Below are 19931 nucleotides of genomic sequence, written 5' to 3'. Positions count from 1 at the left end.
TTCGACATTTTTTACGTTTCTATCATTTTTTTTCGGTCCTATAAAGCATCGCATACTTACAGATCAGGTCGTGAAGTTGTTGGCATATTTGCGTAATAGTTCTTACATTTAAAGTAATATATTTAGCAATGAATGTCTGTTCAACAGTTTACTTATGCGTGAAGGTAATTCAACATAAAACTCATATAAGCAAGGAATTCTAAAAAACTGCCAACTGAATTGTTATCAGTGAATAGCGTCATTTTGGTCTGCACACAAAATCTGATGATGTAGCCCGCCCTTAAATTAAACTTATGAAAGTGAAAACATATGGTTACCAAAGTAGACTGCGCGAAAACAACATTAGTTTTGTTGAACAACACACACAAGCTTTGTTCGCGTGATGTTAAGGAAATTAACACGACGGAGAGCTAGTTCAGTGTATTTGCAAGCAGCCTAGCTAGACATGGACAACACAATTTGGTGTTTTCTGCGAATGCCTTCGTTTCAATATGTTGTGTTTAGTACAAGAATAATGAAAAAAAAACACCGTGTTTTCAAAATATAAATACGAAAACTTTCTTCACTATATGATAGATGTCCACATGCAATAATATTGTTAACTAATCATAGTAACCGGTTGTTTAAAGTTTCAGAGACAACCTCAGACAGTTATTGTCAATAAAATATATAATAAATATTGTTTGCAACTTGCACCTAACAACTACGTTTTTTATATGTGAATACGGACTATCTACGGACATCGATCGTTATTTGGGGCAAAACTATAGTTATATAAGGAATGGACCCGAGTTGAGATAAATAGCTATGAATTGACATTCTCGCAAACTCGGCAAGACACTCATAAAAAAATAAATATCCAAAATAACATACAGTTGGACAATTTACGCGCTTAAGAAACATGTCTTTCTAAAGAAGTGTGTTTATGAGTATTGACAATAAAGTTTAATATAAGGCCAAATAGAAAAGTTAATTAAATATAGATAAACCGAATATACCGAACACTTATAAGTAGAGGTGCGAAAAACTTTAGGGACTACTTCTTAATATAATGTAAGGTAAGGCTAGCCTTTTAACTGTATTAACCAACAATCCTTTGAATTTACCGCGGTTTTGCGCTTACCCCAGCTTTCATTATTATTATGGTGATTACTCGTATAATACTAATTACTCTTCTTATGATGTTTTTCTGATTAATTGTTAGCTTGCACTAAACTCTTTTTGATATAAAATAATTACACATGCACTTATTGACTCAAATTGATGTGAAACGCTGAAAAGAAATATTCCAATGTCGTATATATGGAGTTTGTATACATATAATAAGACAGAGGTGTCAAATTCGACCTAAAATTAACAGACATTGAAAGTGACCAATTCCATGATTAAATGTGATAAACAAACACAGAATGTATATAAACAGTGATCTTAATACTTTCATGATTTAGCGAATTTAACCCACAAATATAATAATGTTATTGAAACACGGGTTGCAGTGTCATATACTCATATTGCGATGTAAATGAAGAAATAAAAGCCCGTTTTGCATTAATACATCACACATGTACTAATTGACTCCAAGTGATTGGACACTTTTCGAAGAAAGTATCTTATGTTGTTTATAAGGATTTTTTTTCAAAATAACACAGAGGTGTAAGATTCGACCAACAAATAAAAGGCAGTTAAAGTGATCAATTGCATGAGTAAATGTGATACAATAACACCGAAATGTTGCAGAAAGTGATTTTAACCAATGCAACACTTATTGAAGAAAACCGAGAAATGCAATAATTTTATGGCAAACGGGTTACAGTGTCTTATTGCAATTTGAATTTTTTTTAACAATCCGTTTTGCTTTAAATCCGTTTTGCAATAAATTTATCGCAAAACGGGTTGGAGTGTCTTATTGCAATTTGATTTTTTTACAACAACCCGTTTTGCAATAAACCCGTTTTGCAATAAAATCATCACTGTTGAATTAAAAAATTCAAATGTATTGGACGAGTTAAAATGGAGTTTGACGTGTTGTATTTAAATAAAATTGTTATAAAAAATAGAGAAGAATGTGAGTGTAGACTTAAAATGCATGGATGGTGATGCATTGCGCTCGAGATTTAATACGATAAAAAAAACACAACACAATGTGTATCGAAAGTGATTTCAAACAATTTAGTACTGAAGTAAAGATAACGCAAAATACAATGTTTTATGAAAAAACGTATTGAACTGTCTTATTGCAATGTGAATTTTGTGTAACAACCCGTTTTGCAATAAAATCATCACATATATACTAATTGTTTCTTATTGATTTGAAACGGTATAAAGGGAGTTTTAAATGTCGTCTCCAACGAAAATATGATAAAACAAGGCTGACTGTTATTATGAAGTGATGTCCACCAATTTGGGAAGTAAGTGAAGAATACAAAGAAGTGAATAATTGTATTGCAAAACGTGTTGCAGTGTTTTATTGCAATGCGCCTTTTTATAACAACCCGTTGGGCACTAAACTATTTTTGCATAAACTCAAACACACATGAACTTATTGATTCAAATTGATTTGAAACGCTGAAAAGAAAGATTCAAATGTCGTATATATGGAGTGTGTATACATATTATAAGACAGTGTAAGATTCGACGAAAAATAAACAGACATTGAAAGTGACCAATTTCATGAGAAAATATGATAAACAAAGACAGAATGTATATAAACAGTGATCTTTACCCTTTCATGATTAAGCGAATTTAACCCAGAAATCCAATAATTGCAAAACGGGTTGCAGTGTCTTATTGCGATGTTAAAAAAAAAGAAATAAAAGCAGGTTCACAATAAACTCGTTTTGCACTAATACATCACACATGTACTAATTGATTCCAATTGATTAGAAATTTTTCAAAGAAAGTCTCAATGTTGTTTATAAGGATTTTTTTTTCAAAATAAGACAGAGGTGTAAGATTTGACCAGCAAATAAAAGTTAGTTGAAGTGCTCAATTTCATGAGTAAATGTGATACAACAACACTGAATTATTGTAGAAAGTGATTTCAACCAATGCAACAGGTAATTGAAGAAAACCGAGAAATGCAATAATTTTATTGCAAAACGGGTTAGAGTGTCTTATTGCAATTTGACATTTTCATAACATACCGTTTTGCAATAAACCCGTTTTGCAATAATAAGTATTGTATAAGTATAAACCCGTTATGCAATAATAAGTATTGCATTGGTTGAACTCACTTTCTACAACAATTCCTTGTTGTTGTATCACGACATTGATCACTTTAACTGCCTTTATTTGTTGTCGAATCTTACACCTCTGTCTTATTTTAAAAATAAAATCCTTATAAACAACATTTGAGCCTTTCTTCGAAAAGTTTCCAATCACTTGGAGTCAGTTAGTACATGCGTGATGTATTAGTGCAAAACGAGTTTATTGCAAAACGGGCTTTTATTTCTTCATTTACATCGCAATAAGACACTGCAACCCGTTTTGCAATAACATAATTGGATTTCTGGGTTAAATTCGCTTAATCATGAAAGTGTTAAGATTACGGTTTATACATTCTGTGTTTGTTTATCACATTTACTCATTGAATTGGTCACTTTCAATGTCTGTTAATTTTAGGTCTAATCTAACATCTCTGTCTTATTATATGTATTCAAACTCCATATATACGACATTGAAATCTTTCTTTTCATCGTTTCAAATCAATTTGAATCAATAAGTGAATGTGTAATTATTTTATTGCAAAGAGTTTAGTGCATAACGAGATGTTATAAAAATGCACATTGCAATAAAACACTGCAACCCGTTTTGCAATAAAATTATGCACTTTTCGGTATTTTTCACTTAATTACCAAATTGGTAAACATCATTGTATATAAACATTTAGCCTTGTTTTATCATATTTACGTTAGAGACGACTTTAAAACTTCCTTGATACCGTTTCAAATCAATATGAAAAAAATAGTATTAAATCCAAAATGCATCATGTTCAATGCCTTTTAAGTCTAAGCTCTCAGTTTTGTCTACTTTTATAACAATTTTATTTCAATACAACACTTGAAACTCCTATTTAACTATTCCAATCCATTTTATTTAATAAGACACTGCAACCCGTTTTGCAATAAATTTATTGCAAAACGGGTTTATTGGAAATCGGGTTTTTGTAAAAAAAAACATATTGAAATAAGACACTCCAACCCGTTTTGCAATACATTTATTGCAAAACGGGTTTATTGCAAAACAGGTTGTTACAATGCTTTAATCAGCCTCCTATGTCAATTCAGTACTTATTTTAAACAAAAAAACTCGTTTTAGTCATATAATCAGTGGGAGGTCCATACATTATAAGAGCTGTAATACCCCTTCCCCTGAATCCCGTATTCCAATCATTATTACGCCTTAGACTCGCGTGATGTTTAAGAAGCACAATCATCGGCGGCGGCTGCTAATGTGTCCCTTTGTTTTACTTTTAGCATCACCTTACGTTAAAGAATGTTAAAGTTGTATTGGTGCTGACAATATATAAAGAAAGAACCGGACAAAAGGATAATAAATAACAAAAGGGTTTGACTCTTATGGAATGGTTAAGTGCAAACTGTCTAATATATAATTTCTTATTTGTTCGATTAAGTACGAATACCGGTACATGTTACATTTAACAACTGAACGGTGATATGTCTAGTGATTTAAGCTCTGAAATAGTTATCACCAAACACCTTATACGAACCGTTTTGCGCTTGAAATAATTTTATATATTACACCTCAGAGATATTGGTCCTTCTATATCTATATGACCGGTTTCAGTCTGTAAAATGCGATAGAGGAATCAAAAAGTATATGGACCGGTCACTATTTATTGTATATGGACCGTTCGAGGTTACACACCACTAAATGTGCAATGTGTTGAAGCGTTTTATTAAACAGCATTGAAACTAATTCAGCATAAACAAGGGTAAAAAAAACTTAACGAGTCAGGGCAAAACGGTACTTAAAGGGTGGTATAGCAGGTTATTTTATAACGTTTTCTGTATATTTCTTCCATGTTCATCATGAAATTTGAATGCTTAATCAACACTGTACTTATCCCTTGAGATATAGATATATATATAATATTTCCGAATATGGTTATTTAAGAAGGCAATCTTGAAAGGGCAAAAAACAGCATTCCATATACTTTATTATTGATTGCTTAACTTACTGCGTTCCATTCAGCTTTTTAACTGGATCACGAACAAACACAATCCCAAGTGTTGAGCAATTGCAAATAACATAAATAACAGAGACATGTACAGTTAATGTCGAGAACATAGTTAATTAATGAATATATGCTATTATAAGTTGTTGCACTCAGTCGGTTGCACAATATTAACCACCCTTAAACTTTAAATTAGTTTGGTATTAAATTTATTAGTGTATATTCCAAATTTATTTAACCGATTTATTTAAGTTAGATTGTATTGAAAGCCGAAGGTTTATTGAAACTCTATCGAGTCCTATGTGGGTAGAACCAGTACACAGTGTCCTTTTGGGGAGGATACAAAACGACCGCTTCCCTCCCCCCCCCCCCCCGAAAAAAGCGATCAAAAGATTGGCCTAGGCGGACGCCATATCCGTTACCTATTTAAAATTGAGGGATTAAAGATCCGACTTTACTGTACATTTTGTGATCGCAGACACAAGAAACACAGACACGCGCTATCGTCAAAAGAAAACATTTCATGGAGTTTTATAAATCGCCAGCTTAAGTCACTGGTTTGATAGTCAGTAACACAAATAATAAGGTTGTAACTAGTATAATAATAGAAAATATAAGCTCCGTGAAATGTCTTGATTTCTTTTTGCAACTTAATGCAACATCGTTTAATATAGTAATCATATATCTATATCTAATAATGTATTAATACTGAACATCGAAACCATAAATTACCACAAGTGACACGCAGCGGATATCGTGCGTGGTATCCCACTTGCCAACCTGTGAACTACAGCATTTAAATTGTGTCGTTTTTGTTTAATAAAATTGTTATATAGTTCTGGGAAAGAGAAAATACCATTTTAATCACGACATACACCCAATGAGGTTATTCTACGAATAATTTCTTTAACAGCTTCGCCGAAAAAAAGTTGACTATTAGCATCAAACAGACAAACAATGGAATCCTAAATGACTGTATTATTTTGATAGGTCCTTTTGCACGAGATAGTTGTGTGGTGTTGTTTTCCAAGAACCCGCGCCGTATCATACGAGTTCGAAATAACCCCTCAGAATAAGATATGCATGTAATATTCCATTTACAATATGCACACTGTCACACTTAGAACTAATGTATACCTATCAAGTTGACGTAAGTTGAATCGTAAAAGTATCTAATTATGTTTACAATAATATGTAAGGGTTTATGACAAGTATCGATTACTTCATGTCTTTGATTTTATAATGGGTTGTATTACACATTTTAAATGTGTGATGTTGAGGCATTCGGAATTCATTTCCAGATTCCTGCATATTTAATGAGAGTATTTGTTAAGATGCTCTCTTTATATATATAATTTGTAGATCAGTACATATGTTTCTATGTAATTTTAATAATTAAGCTTTCCCTAAAATTAAGAATTTTGTTATTTAGTTGGCTGTCGATTTCCTGTGTGATTTCCTCTCTAGAAATCTTTGTATAAAAGATTTAGACTAAAACACCGAATACAAATTATTTCTCATTGAAGAGTGGAAGTGGCGTATGTACATCGTATTTCAATTTCGAAAATAACGAATATAGGATGATATGAGTGTTAAATAAGAGAGTAAATATATAATTGACAACGTGCACATGATGTATTTCAATAAGCTCAACATTCAAATTTAAACGTCACGTGAATGTATCATTAAATGCCTTGGTACTTAAAAATTCGTGAAATCTTGCCTTATATTTATTCTACGAAAAACGAAATCATAACGTTAAATCTAAATATAACTACTGACCACGATTGCAAACAAATGATAGGTAAATAGAAATCCGCCTGGTATAAAAAAATGTACACTAAAATATACGTACGTGTGAGTGTCAAATACAAAATACAATGAAACATGATAACTGAACGTTATTGAGTTATTAACCGCAGTATTGTATAGATTGTTTGCAAATCAACAATTTAGAGGCACATGCAAGTTTCAGTATGGTGGTTGTGCACGTATTCTACAAGAACGTGCAAGTCCGTTGGCCAGAGAAACACTTTTTTGGGACATTTTTCACTTAAAAATACGCACTTTAGGATGAAAGAAAATTATTAAAACGTTAAATTGGTTAAATGGTCATGATCACGTAATCACACACATTTGTTTGATTTGCAATCAAACACATTTGTTTGATTTGCACTTCTGTCCCCCTTACAATAAGAAATAAGGATCTTGTTCAAATCTAATAAGAAAAAGAATTTTCTAATTATAACAGCGCTTTTCCGCGTAACACAATGTACAAGATAGCTATCAATACCTCTATTAAAGTATTAAATATCAATATAATTGTTCTAAAATAGTTTTCAGAAAAATGTACTCGATAACTTTGGAAATCAACATTGAAATAATAAAATATTTAATCTAGCAATTCTACTTCTTATTTATTTATAATTTGATATTTGCTTTCGTCCCTGAATAAGGAACAAGGGACTTTTCCTTATTTGTCATTCAAGCCGTATACGAATAAGAACTTTTCTAACTTGACCATCAATTGTATACTAATTTTTCGCGAATCTTCTTATCAAGCGAAAATAATGTTAAACAACTATTTTTAAGCTCGCATTCAAAATAGTATTATGATTACTAAACACGCATTCGAAAAATCATTATTTTTACTAAATAGTTCAAATAGTAAATGCTAAAAATATAAAACTTTGTAACGAAACCTCATGAAACTTAAATATGTAGTTATTCATTGAATTCATGTCGTGTCGGATATGGGGGCTTTAGGCGTGACAAACACAACGCTCTGTAGACATGGTTTGTAATCCCGTGAAAATAATAGTCAGGTGGGCTGTATCCACGTCATGCATTTTAATGTGTACCTCAAACTGTGCCCCAATAAATCACGATCGTATGTAGAACCGCGCCCCCAATCACATTTCTTCGTTTATAATACAACGATACAGGCCAGTACAGTAATATCATATTTTATTTCGAACAGATATCGAAAAACAAGTTTGGAATTCAACCAATAACTAGTCAATTATTCAAACAGAAACAAAAACAATTCCTTTAAAAAAGATTGTATTACATGTACTAACTTATTAAAATAGGAAATGCATAAAACTTTGTAACGAAACCTCAGAAATCTTAAATGTGAAGTTATCCCGTGAAAATAATAGTCAGGTGGGCTGTATCCACGTCATGCATTTTAATGTGTACCTCAAACTGTGCCCCAATAAATCACGATCGTATGTAGAACTGCGCCCTCAATCGCATTCCTTCGTTTATTGGCGTCGCACTGAAGTGCTGCGACTCGTATGTAATACGTTTTTTTCGCTTATGGGAGAAGTTATTTAACGGATCAATGTATATATTTTTGTTGTCAGAATATCTTGCATAGTGGTGATTTTTTGTGTAAATTAGTGTAAATAAGTACTGCATTTGTGCCTATTACATTTACTACAACATTTATGTTGTGTATTAGTATGTGTACGACGCCAATAATGTAAAGCTAATTCTTTTAATTAATAACTGATCACAGGGACTGGGTAATAATAAAAGATCACAGGGACTGGGCAAATACGCGAACCGGTGAAACTTTCTGGTTTTGTATAAAAACAAAACATAATCAAAATATATGTATTTTGTGGTTTTTGTAACAATAGCGCAGACTTTTGCTGTTCGAGTTTTGGTTAACGCGTATTTTCTTTAATTTTTCAAGACGACAGCGATTATACGGTTTATTGCTTTATTGATAACCGTTACACTACAGTCACTTATTAATATTTTAGTTAGAAGATGATTTTTCAAGCGTTTCCGTAGTGTAGTTGTTACACGCTCGCTTCACATGTGAGAGACCAAAGGTTCGAGCCCCAGTAGAATCAAATTATTTTATTTGTGTTTTATGTTAACTTTTTGTTTTGATGTAGACATTTTAGTTTAATTAAATATGCTGTTTTATTGAAACCATTATTTGTTTTTTTAGTGCATCTTTTATATATGTATATATAATTTTTATTTCTGTCAAGTCCTTTCTACATGATCTTTTTATGTTTTTAACAAATTGCTGATGTGTATTTTCCTCATGTAAACTTTTTGTTTTGATGTAGACATTTTAGTTTAAATAAATATGCTGTTTTATTTTAACCAGTTTTGTTTTTATTATGCCAATGAACTATATATGGCAGAGGTGGGTCGTAACAGCATATTCAAACAACTTGACTTCACAATGCCCTTCGTCACCAAGTAGGACTACGCATACAAATGCGTCTGAATTTATATAAAGAAAGCAGCTTTTTGGGTGATTTGCAACAAGTATATAAGGTATTCCTAAACAACAAATGAGCAAATCTTCATTACAGGTCCACTGGCTGTATGCCAAAAGAGCTTATGTGATGGTGTGGTCTCTTCCTTTTGTATGTCTGTCCGTTAGACTGTTTCTTGTTTTTGCGATACAGTCCACAGTTTTCATCCGATTCTTTTCAAACTTACACAATGTCAATTAGTAAACGGACCATATAAACCAGAAATATCTCTTTTTCAATTTGATAAAATTTAAATCCTTGTTTAAAGTCCAATATTTTCATCCGATTCTTCCCAAATTTGCACAGATTTTTTTTATCAATGAGGACCCAACCCAAACCCGATATGAGCAATATCGAACCATAAGTCCAGAATTATGTCTCTTTGAATTTAAAAATAAAAGTGAAAAACTGCTTGGTTAGGTGATTATGTCAATGTGAGCATTTTTACCTCATTTAAAATGAGAAACATCGGGACAATAAGTCCAGAATTTGTTTCTATTTAATTTGAGAAAATAAAGAATTTCCATTTGTTAGAAAGATTTTACAACTTTCGTCTGAATCTTTCTTTCCAAACTTGTTAAGTGTTTTTATATCAGTATTACTAGAACAATATTGAAAACAATGAATATCGGAGCAATAAATCTATAATGATCTCTTACTGTATTTGAAAGTATTGTGAAATGCAGCTTCTTTATGGAATTTACAGTTTTCATTCAATTTTTTTTCAAACTTTTACAGTGTTTTCATATAAATAAGAACTCAACCCCTATCGTAAATAAGAATAGGTTCAGAATCATCTCCTCTTGAAGTTGAGAAAAATATGAAATTACGCTTACAAGATAAAGCAGATTTTTTAAAACATACACAGTTCTGTTCCATAAATGAAAACTGCACACAGATGCCAGTAAAAATAGGAAACCAATGTAAATAAAATGAACTATGTAATATTTGGGGGTTACAACACAAAATCATAGATAATGGTTATGTGGGGTTATAACACAACATTATAGATAATGGTTATTTGGGGGTTATAACACAAAATCATATTTTCTATTTTGTTTAAAATAATCGGCCAATAAATTAATATTTACAATAGAAAAACCATCGTTCCATGTCACTTCATTGAGTGCCTTTTGCACTTAAATTACCGACGTCCTTTGATGCTTTGCATCAATCGTTATCTTGTAATACAATGAACAGACCAGTACAGTAATACCATATGTTATTTCGAACAGATATCGAACAATAAATTTGGTATTCAACCATTAACTAGTCAATTATTCGAACAGAAACAAAAGCAATTCCTTTAAAAAAGCAGATTTTATTACATGTTCTAGACTTTAAGTGTAGTTTTGTTCACAATACATTTATGTGTAAATGAAGTACGAACATGTATCTTGCCAGAACAGATACGCCGATCTATATATACATAAATTGGTATTCTGAACTATCTTAAGATATATTTTTAAAAGCTTTATTTAATGAAGTGTTATAAAATTATGTCAGCAGTATTTAATATTAAAGAAATTTGTTCATTTAATCGAAGGTTTGTAACATGTATAAAGAAAATGTGTTAATTACGCATTTTGTAATTGAAAACCACAGGCGGTGATACCTGAACCGAAAATAAAATTACAAACTCATTATTGCGCATTCTTAATCTGTACAGTACTGTATTTAAACTCTGAAAATGTCTTACAGAGTGGTCAGATTCGGCACTCCTTCAAATACACCGTCGTCTATGGATTCGAGTCCGTTGAACCATAAATTCCTTTAACAAAAACAACGTTAAATTAAGCAATGCACGATAAGCTATGGACTACTTAAACAAATATTTTAAATAAACTAATAACTTTTTGACATTCAACGGCATATGTATTTATATGGAAAAGTCAATCAGGTTCCTTTATTCAAACACTAAATTTAGCAATAGACAAGATAATTTCACAGTTTCATTGATAAACAGCATTCTGCACAGAACGCGAATAAAACCGCAATGTCTATTGTACATTCTTAAGACAAATAATCAACAATAGAGAAATGTCTCCCATTTCGTCAAGAAGACAGCAGATTGAGGCATGTATACATGCATAGCTTGACGGCATTTATTTCACCAGAAATCATTTGTCGATTGTAACTCACAGACGGAGTAGTTTTGTCAAGCCCCTGAACGTCGCCTTGGAAATGTTGCGTAATCGGTTGTATCCAAGGTGACTGAAATAACATCAAACATCATAAAAAAATTGCACAACGTATAAGTAGCATATGTCAATGCATTTCAAATGTTCTTGGTGAGGAATTGAAACAAACACCGTGGCTAGTTGTGACTAAGGTACCTGAAGTAACAACAAACAGCGTCAAGTGATTAAATATTTAAGTCATATAGGAACACATATTTCGTATGTTCCCTGTATGGATTCATGGTAATCCAGGCAATAGATGAAATCAAGATAAAATTGAATGGACAAGTCTAGTGTAAAGCCATTAAAATGATCTCCAGCGAGATTCTACTAAATAATATGTATACCAGTCAGCTGCTAGCTATGCAAAAATCAATGCATTCATATATATATATATATGTTATCAATTATAATAGGGTTTGTTTATTAATAAAATAATTTTATAAAACCATATGTGTTTATTGTACCATACATCATTCGTTTATATCACATAGGATTGGAAGGATGTTTTCCTTCTAGTTTACACCTTAAAACTAAAACAACCTTGAACTCTCATATCTTTTATATGTACTCGCGTTAACAATTACAACATGTCGTAAAAGTATATATCACTGTTTGGATCTATATTTTTAAATCTAATTTAAGTTCAAAATGAACTTCCCCTTTCTCCAAGCTGAAATATTCGTTTTTCTTTAATGCATTCCAATTTGAACAAAGCTAGTGACTTATTTTTGCGATAAATTCTAATGTTTAATTAGAGCAAAAGGAAGGGTCTTCGAATGTCAGATTTCATTGAAATCATATTACGATATTACTTGTTCTTGTCGAAATTACATTTACTTAATCATTTTATGTATGAAACATTCATAGTATTATGCCTGACATAATTGAAAATGTAGCTGATTATCTTACATTCTTTGTTTTCAATAACATCACGATGTAAAAGAAATACTATATTGTCCATATAGTGTTTTTTGTTAAATAAGAGAAAACCCTTTTGTTTTAAATAAGAGCACATCTTTTCGATATTAATTTAAATTTCATGATTATTTGTATATGTATTGTAACTATAAATTAATTTTGAAATCATAACTACATGTTAATGCAAGGTACATTTTAATACATAAATGGTTTTAGAACATGTAACTCATGCAGGCCCCATGTTTAGCCACGAAAAGGATATGTACTACTAAAAAACAAAACGATATGGAAATATGAAGGAATAATACTTTTGACATCATTGGTATATGAAAAATTCCTTTCACAGTTTGGTTTATATAAAGATTTAATTAAAGTTAACAAAATGCCAGTCCCATGTTTGGCTTGAATATAATGATTGTCATAGTTATGGGATGTAGCATGAATAATTAACAGTACTTGTTAAAGTGCAAAAGTAACTTGTTCTTTATTCGGCTTAAATAAGCAGATGGGATTTATTTCCCCTCTTATAAGTAATCCTTTATAAGCATATGTATGAATAAATAGTGTCACATCAGGACTACATATAAAATGAGTGTCAAAGCTACGTGGCTCAGTTCGATGTATATGAAGTCATAAGGTACACGCAAGTTAGACAATACCAGCTCCTTATTTAGTTTTAATAAAACATAAGGAGCCTCTTCCTTAGTTATTATTTTCCAGTATCATATATGGAATCAAAATGAGTAAATACAATAGTGTAGTGATATCTCGTATGCAATATGTTTATGTCATACATACACGCAAATAAAATTCATTGTTAAGGGCTGCGGTACGAAGAATGGACAATTATTCTTGTGGTTCAAAAGAGCCAGTTCATTATTCGCTTAACATCGGGAGTAAAAAAACTGGCGAATTACGTGTATTTCAGTCGTTAAAAGAGATGGCATTATAAATAAATACAACTATGTAAAAATCTGTTAGAATAATATTTTTTTTAATTAAAACTACATACTATATACTTTTAAAAGCTTGGTAATCCAGTTTTGAGAATGTAGTTATTATAACAGGTAGTTCGATTTTCGGTTTGAAAGGAAGGGGTTCACAGTTAATTATTCGGTTCAAATAAGGTGGAATAATACGTTTCAATTTTCGTATCCAGTTGCAAAACATTTTTAGATAGTGTATACGTTTGCCGCTAAATAAGACTTATATTTCAAGTTGCTGCACAAATTGAGTTAATTGTACACCACTTCAAGATAATCGTTACCCACATAAGCGCTATATTTTCCTTAGTCAATGGATTGGATGTCGCGAATAAAGAAGGCTATTTTTAAAAATGTGATGTGATAAGCTTTGATATTCGTATTCAAACGGAGACACATACTTACAGACGCTGCTCTCCGGATAATACAAAGATTAATTAGCAATTTTTCAAAATCATTTTACGATAAACATTGTTAATCAGTATTAAAGTATGATAAATACATCAATCTGAAAATGAAAAATTTGTATCAAAACATCTTGAAAACCTTCGTTATCCAGGACATACGAATTAATTACATATAGTTATTTTATGTCGCGTGTACCATGACATAATGAGCGGTGGTTAAACTGTCAAGTTCTCGACAAGTTTTAAGCAAAACTAATATGCTGTTGTGTGATCGCTACGTGTTGTGCATCTGTTTGTATTTTTCTTCTTTTTTAACTCACAAATGTTATGCGATAGATGAATTATAATTTGTTTGAAACTGTTGGCTTAAGTTAAATTAATCAAAATTTACTTATCAAAATTTTCTTTAGTTTCAGTCTATGACAGTCTAAGAGACTGTGAGGTCGTCGTGATAAACATGAAATGACTCGCAAGGACAGTCTAGTAGACTTCTGGTCTTCGTGAGAACGCATAAAAGAACTCGCAAGGACAGCTTAGGAGATTTTGATGTCGTCGTTAGAGTGCATGACAATGCGTCCTTACATTAAGAAGGATATGGATATAATAATTTATGGAAAAACGCGTTAAAATGTCTCATTGCAATATGAATTGTGTGAAACAAATCGTTTCGCAATAAAATCATTATATATGTACTAATTGTTTCATATTGATTTGAAACGGTATAAAGGAAAGTTTAAATGTCTCTAGCGTAAATATGATTAAATAAGGCTGAATGTTTATATGAAGTGGTGTTCACCAATTTGGGAAGTTGGTGATGAATACAAAGAAGTGCATAATTTTATTGCAAAACGGGTTGCAGTGTTTTATTGCAATGTTCCTTTTTTATAACAACCCGTTGTGCACTAAACTCTTTTTGCAACTCAAACACAAATAAAAAACTTATTTATTCAAAATGATTTGAAACGCTGAAAAGAAAGATTCAAATGTCGTATATATGGTGTTTGTATACATATAATTAGAGAGAGGTGTAAGATTCGACCAAAAATAAACAGACATTGAAAGTGACTAATTCCATGAGAAAATGTGATAAACAAACGCAGAATGTATATAAACAGTGATCTTAACACTTTCATGATTAAGCGAATTTAACCCAGAAATCCAATAATGTTATTGCAAAACGTGTTGCAGTGTCTTATTGCGATGTAAAAAAAGAAATAAAAGCAGGTTTCACAATAAACTCATTTTTCACTAATACATAACACATGTACTAATTGATTCCAATTGATTGGACACTTTTCAAAGAAAGTCTCAATGTTGTTTATAAGGATTTATTTTTCAAAATAAGACAGAGGTGTAAGATTCGACCAACGAATAAAAGTAAGTTAAAGTGATCAATTTCATGAGTAAATGTGATACAACAACACTGAATTGTTGTAGAAAGTGATTTCAACCAATGCAATAGGTAATTGAAGAAATCCAAGAAATGCAATAATTTTATTGCAAAACGGGTTACAGTGTCTTATTGCAATTTGAAATTTTCAAAACAACCCGTTTTGCAATAAACCTGTTTTGCAATAAATTTATTACAAAACGGGTTGGAGTGTCTTATTGCAATTTGATTTGTTTACAACAACCCGTTTGCAATAAACCCGTTTTGCAATAAAATCATCACTCTTGTATAATTAATTCAAATAGATTGGAAGAGTTTAAAGGGAGTTTGATGTGTGTTATTTAAATAAAATTGTTATAAAAAATAAACAAAAATGTGAGTTTAGACATAAAATGCATGGAAGGTGATGCATCTCGAGATTTGATACGGTAAAACAACACATAATGTGTATCGGAAGTGATTTCAAACAATTTAGTACTAAAGTTAAGATAATGCAAAATGCAATAAATTATAGAAAAACGTGTTGAACTGTCTTATTGCAATGTAAAAAAAGAAATAAAAGCCCTAATACATCACACATGTACTAATTGGTTACAGTTGATTGCACACTTTTCGAAGAAAGTCTTAATGTTGTTTATACGGATTTTTTTTTCAAAATAAGACAGAGGTGTAAGATTCGACCAACAAATAAAAGACAGAAAAAGTGATCAATTTCATGAGTAAATGTGATACAACATCACCGAATTGCTGTAGAAAGTGATTTCAACCAATGCAATACTTAATTGAAGAAAACCGAGAAATGCAATAATTTTATTGCGAAACGGGTTGCAGTGTCTTATTGCAATTTGATATTTTTATAAAAACCCGTTTTGCAATAAACCCGATTTGCAATAATTTTATTGCAAAACAGGTTGGAGTGTCTAATTGCAATTATAAATGTTCATTACAACCCGCTTTGCAAAAACCCGAATTGCAATAAAATCATCGCAAATTTATGTGCAATAATTTTATTGCAAAACGGGTTAAAGTGTTTTATTGCAGTTTGATATATGTATAACAACCCGTTTTGCAATAAATCCGATTTGCAATAATTTTATTGCAAAACCGGTAAGAGTGTCTTATTGCAGTTTGAAATTTTCATAACAACCCGCTTTGCAATAAACCAGTTTTGCAATAAAATAATTACACATGTATTAATTTATTCAAATGGATTGGAAACATTAACAAGGAAATTTGAAATCTCGTATTAAAATAATAGTATATCCAAACATAGACAAAACTGTTGAATTCTTCTAAAAATTAAAAAGCGTTGAATGCGATGCATTTCGAAATTTAGTACGAAAAAACAACACATTATGTATATAGAAAGTGATATCAACCAATTTGGAGCTTAAGTGAAGATTGTGTGTAACAAACCGTTTTGCAATAAAACCATCACATATACTAATTGTTTCATATTGATTTTAAACGGTTAAAAGGAAGTTTCAAATGTCTTTTCTAACGTTAATATGATAAAACAAGGCTGAATGTATATATAAATTGATGTTCAACAATTTCGGAATAATGTGAAGAATACACAGGAGTGCATATTTTTCTTGCCAAACGGGTTGGAGTGTCTTATTGCGATTTTTTTTACAACAACCCGCTTTGCAATAAACCTGTTTTGCAATAAAATCATCCCACTTTTATTTGCAATAATTTTATTGCAAAACGGGTTAGAGTGTCTAATTGCAATTTAATATTTTTTATAAAAACACGTTTTTCAATAAACCCGATTTGCAATAATTTTATTGCAAAACGGGTAAGCCTGTTTTATTCCAATTTGAAATTTTTATAACAACCCGCTTTGCAATAAACCCGTATTGCAATAAAACCATCGCAAATTTATTTGCAATAATTTTATAGCAAAACGGGTTAGAATGTATTATTGCAATTTGATATTTGTATAACAACCAGTTTGCAATTAACCCAATTTGCAATAATTTTATTGCAAAACCGGTAAGAGTGTCTTATTGCCATTTCAAATTTTCATAACAACCCGCTTTGCAATAAACCCGTTTTGCAACAAAATAATTACACATGTATTAATTTATTCAAATGGATTGGAAACATTTACAAGGAAATTTGAAATCTCGTATAGAAATATTAGTATTTCCAAATAAAGACAGAACTGTTAATTTCTACTAAAAATTAAAAAGCATTGAAGGCGATGCATTTCGAGATTTAGTACGATAAAACAACACATAATGTATATAGAAAGTGATATCAACCAATGTGGAGCTTAAGTGAAGATTGTGTGTAACAAACCATTTCGCAATAAAATGATCACATATATAAGTTAATTGTTTCAAATTGATTTGAAACCGTATAAAGGAAGCTTAACTGCCTTTTATTTGTTGGTCGAATCTTACACCTCTGTCTTATTTTGAAAAATAAATCCTTAAAATCAACATTGAGACTTTCGTCGAAAAGTGTCCAATCAATTGAAATCAATTAGTACAAGTGTGATGCATTAGCGCAAAATGAGTTTATCGCAATAAGACACTGCAAACCGTTTTGCAATAACATTATTGGATTTCTGGGTTAAATTCGCTTAATCATGAAAATGTTAAGATCACTGTTTATATACATTTTGTGTTTGTTTATCACATTTACTCATGAAATTGGTCACTTTCAATGTCTGTTAATTTTTTGTCGAATCTTACACCTCTCTCTTATTATATGTATACAAACTCCATATATACGACATTTTAATCATTCTTTTCAGCGTTTCAAATAAATTTGAATCAATAAGTTCATGTGTGTTTGAGTTTATGCAAAACGAATTTAGTGCACAACGGGTTGTTATAAAAAAAGGCACATTGCAATAAAACACTGCAACCCGTTTCGCAATACAATTATTCACTTCTTTGTATTCTTCCCTTACTTCCCAAATTGGTGATCATCACTTCATAATAACAATCAGCCTTGTTTTATCATATTTACGTTAGAGACGACATTTAAAACTCCCTTTATACCGTTTCAAATCAATATGAAACAAATATTATATATGTGATGATTTTATTGCAAAACGGGTTGTTACACAAAATTCAAATTGCAATAAGACAGATCACGTTTTTCCACAAATTATTGTATTTTGCGTTATCTTAACTTTAGTACTAAATTGTTTGAAATCGCTTTCGATACACATTCTGTGATGTTTTATCGTATTAAATCTCGACATGCATCACATTCCATGCATTTTAAGTCTACACTCGCATTCTTCTCTATTTGTTATAACAATTTTATTAGGTTCGAGCCCCAGTAGAATCAAATTATGTTATTTGTGTTCAATGTTAACTTTTTGTTTTGAGGTAGACATTTTAGTTTAAATTAATATGCTGTTTTATTGTAACCACTTTTTGTTTTTATAAGGCATCTTTTATATATGTATATATACTTTCTACATGCTCTTTTTATGTTTTTAACAAATTGCTGATGTGTATTTTCCTCGTGTAAACTTTTTGTTTTGATGTAGACATTTTTGTTTAAATATATATACTGTTTTATTTTAACCATTTTTGTTTGTATAATGCCCATGAACTATATATGGCAGAGGTGGGTCGTAACCACATATTCAAACAACTTGACGTCACAATGCCCTTCGTCACCAAGTAGGACTACTCATACAAATGCGTCTGATTTTATATGAAGCAGCTTTCTGGCTGATTTGCAACAAGTATATTGGGTCTTTTTAAACAACAAATGAGCCTGGCATTACAAATCTTCATTACAGGTCCAGTGGCTGTAGGCCAATAGAGCTTATGTGATGGTGTGGTTTCTGCCTTTTGTATGTCTGTCCGTTAGACTTTTTCTTGTTTTTGCGATACAGTCCACAGTTTTTATCCGATTCTTTTCAAACTTGCACAATTTCAATGAGAAATCGTAATCGGACCATATAAACCAGAATTATCTCTTTTTGAATTTGATAAAATTGTAAAATTTTGCTCGTTTACGCGATAGATAAAGTCCACAATATTTAAAATGAACAACATCAAACCATTAAGTACAGAATAATATCTCCTAATATTTGAGAAAATTGTAAAATTCTGCTTGTTTACGCAATAGGTCATATTTTTCATCTTATTCTTTCATAACTTGCAGTGTCTTTATATGCATGAGAACTCTAACCCTATTGGTATTGAGCATTATCCGACCTTTACGCCCATAGTTATCTGCTTTAGAATAATTTTGAAATCCTTGTTCAATGTCCAAAATTTTCATCCGATTCTTCCCAAACTTGCACAGGTTTTTTTTATCAATGAGGACCCAACCCAAACCCTATATGAGTAATATCGGCCATAAGTCCAGAATTATGGTTCTTTGAATTCAAAAATAAAAGTGAAAAACAGTTTGGTTAGGTGATTAATACAATGTGAGCATTATACCTCATTTCAAATGAGAAACATCGGTATATCAGTATTACTCAAACCCTATTGAAAATGATGAATATCGGAGCAATAAATCTATTACGATCTCTTACTGAATTTGAAAGTATTGTGAAATGCAGCTTCTTTATGGAGTTTAC

At 31.1% G+C, this 19931-nt stretch overlaps 1 protein-coding gene across 1 annotated transcript in view; it reads right to left on the bottom strand.

The window, feature by feature from the left end:
- Nucleotides 1–19931, bottom strand: part of LOC127847700 (fibropellin-1-like) — a 160040-nt gene that overhangs the window by 78667 nt on the left and 61442 nt on the right. Inside the window, exons 7-8 of the mRNA XM_052379778.1 lie at nucleotides 11626–11697; nucleotides 11183–11254 (exon numbers count right to left, since the gene is read on the bottom strand). Of these exons, the coding sequence (XP_052235738.1) occupies nucleotides 11183–11254; nucleotides 11626–11697 (144 nt within the window). The remainder of the gene's footprint in view (nucleotides 1–11182; nucleotides 11255–11625; nucleotides 11698–19931) is intronic.

This window comes from Dreissena polymorpha, chromosome 10 (genome assembly GCF_020536995.1).
Source record: "Dreissena polymorpha isolate Duluth1 chromosome 10, UMN_Dpol_1.0, whole genome shotgun sequence".
Lineage (NCBI taxonomy): Eukaryota > Metazoa > Mollusca > Bivalvia > Myida > Dreissenidae > Dreissena > Dreissena polymorpha.
The sequence above is the reverse complement of the archived record's forward strand: the minus strand, read 5'-3'. Positions and strand labels throughout refer to the sequence as shown.